Here is a 3,889-nt window from a genome sequence, read left to right on the forward strand (position 1 = left end):
CAAGAAATAAACACGGTTCTCATTCCGTGTAGGCATATGGTCATATGTTTGGATTGTGTAACACGATGTGATAAATGTCCTGTATGTCGCGGAGATGTAGTACATCTACTTCTTCCCATCATCTCTTAATAAAAACAAATCTAAAGTTGATTCTTTTATATTATCCTTATGTAATATTTTTATTATTATTATTATTAAGGCTGAGGGAGTTGGAGGTGTGTGGTAAGGAGGCACCCTCGTGAACGGGGGTATATAGCTCACCCTTGACCTGTCAGGGTAAACACTCAGTCACCAACCCACCCACCAATCCAAGATGACCGCACGTGCCTCTGGTGCCGCCACTGGTGTGGCCTCTCCTCACTCAGAGGGCGATGAGCGCTTAGGACAAGCCATCGCAATAATGCGAGGTACGTTTCCCTTAAGTTGAGTCATATTGTGCTAAGATGCTTGTTGTTGTTGTTGTTGTTGTTGTTTGCTAATGTTGATGTAACAAATAATAACAATAATGTGAAGTGTGTGTGTGTGTGTGTGTGTGTGTGTGTGTGTGTGTGTGTGTGTGTGTGTGTGTGTGTGTGTGTGTGTGTGTGTGTGTGTGTGTGTGTTATGCTAGTAATGTAAACTTTTTTTTTTAGATTATCTGGAGAAAGCCCGCGGTTGTGTGAGCAGCAGCAGCAGCAGCAGCAGCGGCAGCAGCGGTCCCACCAGATCCACCTCTGGAGGGAACATCTTTATATTCTTGGGAACCACCCACATACACACGAACACGGGGGAGGTGTCTGTGTCCTCTCCCCCTACTCCAGTCGACTACGGTGACAACCTCCCCTCACACACCGGTGATGCCAACCGTAGCGATCAGGTCGCGACAGGTGTCGCCACACACCCCGCGCCAGTGTGTCTCCCTACACACCCCACTACTGCTCCGGCTGGTGGAGATTGTGGTGATAGAAGTACTAGTAACACCATCCCTCATTGTGTACCAACCAGTCCTACTGCCGATCAGAGGGGTGGTAACGCTTTATATTTTATGAACACCGTTGAAGAGGTGTTGTCCCCCAGCCTTTTAACTGGGGGGTGTAGAGTAAGTAGTGACCCTACTACTAGTAGTACTACTAGGGATAATAGGACTGAAGAAGAAGTAGTAAGAATGCGTGAGGATATTTCACAGAGTGGTGAGTATCCAGATCTCTTGACTATGAGCGGAGGTCTTGATGATGCGGTGTTTGCCGCTATTTCTCTCTCAGAGGACAACCCCGCTACTCAAACCGAAAATGATTTGAATGTAGAAGCCTTACTGGGTGAGCGTATAATGCTTACAGACAGTCAGCAACGTGGATTGCTGACTGATGTTGATGTGAATCTTTTCCTCAACCCCCAACTTAGTTCACTCCAAGGTGTATCTACTAACCTTGTCCCTGAACCCAGCTCTCGCCCCTCCTCCACATCCCACAACTCTAAACTAAGTTCACACAAAGCCACATCTCGGGCTAGAGCTCGTGATGAGTGTAACACAATGTCTCAGACTGTGTTAATAAGCAGTGATGACGAAAACTTTACCCCTCTACGAAGGATACGAGTTGGTGACGATTTTAATAGATCCCGCTATATTGACACCACCAGTGATAGTGACAGCGAGTGTGATAGCGAGGTTAAGCGTGAAATAATCGCACCTCCCCCACCCAAACGACAGATTAAACGAAATGATGTTCGTCTAACTATAGAAAAAAAAACAGCAAAAATCTAAAATCTAAGCCTAAAGCTAGCAAAAACTTTTTGAAACTCCTCTGATAACTGCATTAGGCTGAGTGATATGTCTCTGTCTGTCTGATAGTTATTATGTTTTGTTTTACCAAGATAAATATGTAAGTGTCTACCAGTCATTGAATAAACGTACTAAGAGAAAGATTAACTTTTTCACCTATTATGCTATCCCATATGTCTGTCTGTCTGTCTGACAGTTATTATGTTTTGTTTTACCAAGATAAATATGTAAGTGTCTACCAGTCATTGAATAAACGTAATAAGAGAAAGATTAACTTTTTCACCTATTATGCTATCCCATATGTCTGTCTGTCTCTATGTCTGTCTGATAGTTATTATGTTTTGTTTTACCAAGATAAATATGTAAGTGTCTACCAGCCATTGAATAAACGTAATAAGAGAAAGATTAACTTTTTCACCTATTATGCTATCCCATATGTCTGTCTGTCTGTCTGTCTGTCTGACAGTTATTATGTTTTGTTTTATTACGATAAATATGTAAGTGTCTACCAGTCATTGAATAAACGTAATAAGAGAAAGATTAACTTTTTTCACCTATTATGTTAACATGAGTCTCTGTTTTTTTTCTGTTGGATCAAACGATTACTAATGGTTGATGATGAGTGAAAACTCGCGCTATGGAAAGACTCAAGGTCTGTCCCTAACGAGATGCGACGAGACGGAATGAGTAACCACGCTTACATTTTCAAATGTTATAAGAACTGAAAACAGACTTAACCCAGAGCTCATCCGGACTGTTTACATTATAGGTCTTGAGAGAGAGAGAGAGAGAGAGAGAGAGAGAGAGAGAGAGAGAGAGAGAGAGAGAGAGAGAGAGAGAGAGAGAGAGAGAGAGAGAGAGAGAGAGAGAGAGAGTGAGAGAGAGAGAGAGAGAGAGAGAGAGAGAGAGAGAGAGAGAGAGAGTGAGAGAGAGAGAGAGAGAGAAAGAGAGAGAGAGAGAGAGAGAGAGAGAGAGAGAGAGAGAGAGAGAGAGAGAGAGAGAGAGAGAGAGAGAGAGAGAGAGAGAGAGAGAGAGAGAGAGAGAGTGAGAGAGAGAGAGAGAGTGTGAGAGAGAGAGAGAGAGAGAGAGAGAGAGAGAGAGAGAGAGAGAGAGAGAGAGAGAGAGAGAGAGAGAGAGAGAGAGAGAGAGAGAGAGAGAGAGAGAGAGAGAGAGAGAGAGCGATGAACTCGGGATAATGAACAAGACAATTTAATAATAGTAGCAAGATTGTGTTTTCCATATTATGCTTATGATGATACTAAGGCTTGGAACAGAACATCCGGTCTGGGAAGGGGGCAGTGATGGTTCGATCATGGAGGGGGAGGTAGGGGTAAGGGTTTGTGGGGGTGGACTGGGGGAGGGTATGGCTGGCACATTCATTCAGGTTTTAGTAAAAACGCTAACCTCCGGACTTTGACTGAGTTACTAAGTGAAGTGACGTGTGGTGGACTTTAGAGAGGGAGAGACAGAGAGACAGAGAGGCAGAGACAGAGAGACAGAGCGAGAGAGAGAGAGAGGAGAGAGACAGAGAGAGAGAGAGAGAGAGAGAGAGAGAGACAGAGAGACAGAGACAGAGAGACAGAGACAGAGAGAGAGAGAGAGAGAGAGACAGAGCGAGAGAGACATAGAGAATCGCTTAAGTGTTTAATAAAGAAATAAATTTATATAATGTGTTTACTTTTCCCTCGTTTATTGCTCTCACCATGTTGGTCACGTTACGATATAGCTTACACATATTAACAGAAATAATACTAAAGGGGGATTGCACGGAACAATGGTTGATGGTATGGGAGCGGGTGGGGATGAGGGGTGGGAGTGGTTGCTGGTTGGCAGGTGCGGGTCTGCCGGTGAGGACCCCTGCTGGCGGAGTATGTACCTCGCTCCCTCATTACCAGAATCTCAGTGTACGGGGAATCGCGGCGGGATGAACATCTCCAACACAGCAGTAATGAGTGATTGTAGGACGAAGAGGTGATGGAGATTGAGTAAACATGCTTACATTTCAATGATATTTATTTCAGCCAGTAGATGATGTGATCACAGTTAACAAGAATAATTCGTAGGTGGAGATTGCGTCTCCGTGATGATGTGAAATGTTTCTCTTTTTAGTAAACGCTAACCTCTGGACTT

General features: G+C 43.9%; 1 protein-coding gene across 1 annotated transcript in view; it reads left to right on the forward strand.

Annotated features, from left to right (window-relative positions):
* The window catches only part of LOC138354115 (baculoviral IAP repeat-containing protein 8-like), a 964-nt gene extending 835 nt beyond the window's left edge, over window positions 1–129 (forward strand). Inside the window, exon 2 of the mRNA XM_069307979.1 lies at window positions 1–129. This exon is cut by the window's left edge and continues 542 nt beyond it. Coding sequence (XP_069164080.1) covers window positions 1–129 — 129 coding nt within the window.
* The last annotated feature ends 3,760 nt before the right edge of the window (window positions 130–3,889 follow it).

Source organism: Procambarus clarkii, chromosome 61 (genome assembly GCF_040958095.1).
Source record: "Procambarus clarkii isolate CNS0578487 chromosome 61, FALCON_Pclarkii_2.0, whole genome shotgun sequence".
In the NCBI taxonomy this organism is placed as follows: domain Eukaryota; kingdom Metazoa; phylum Arthropoda; class Malacostraca; order Decapoda; family Cambaridae; genus Procambarus; species Procambarus clarkii.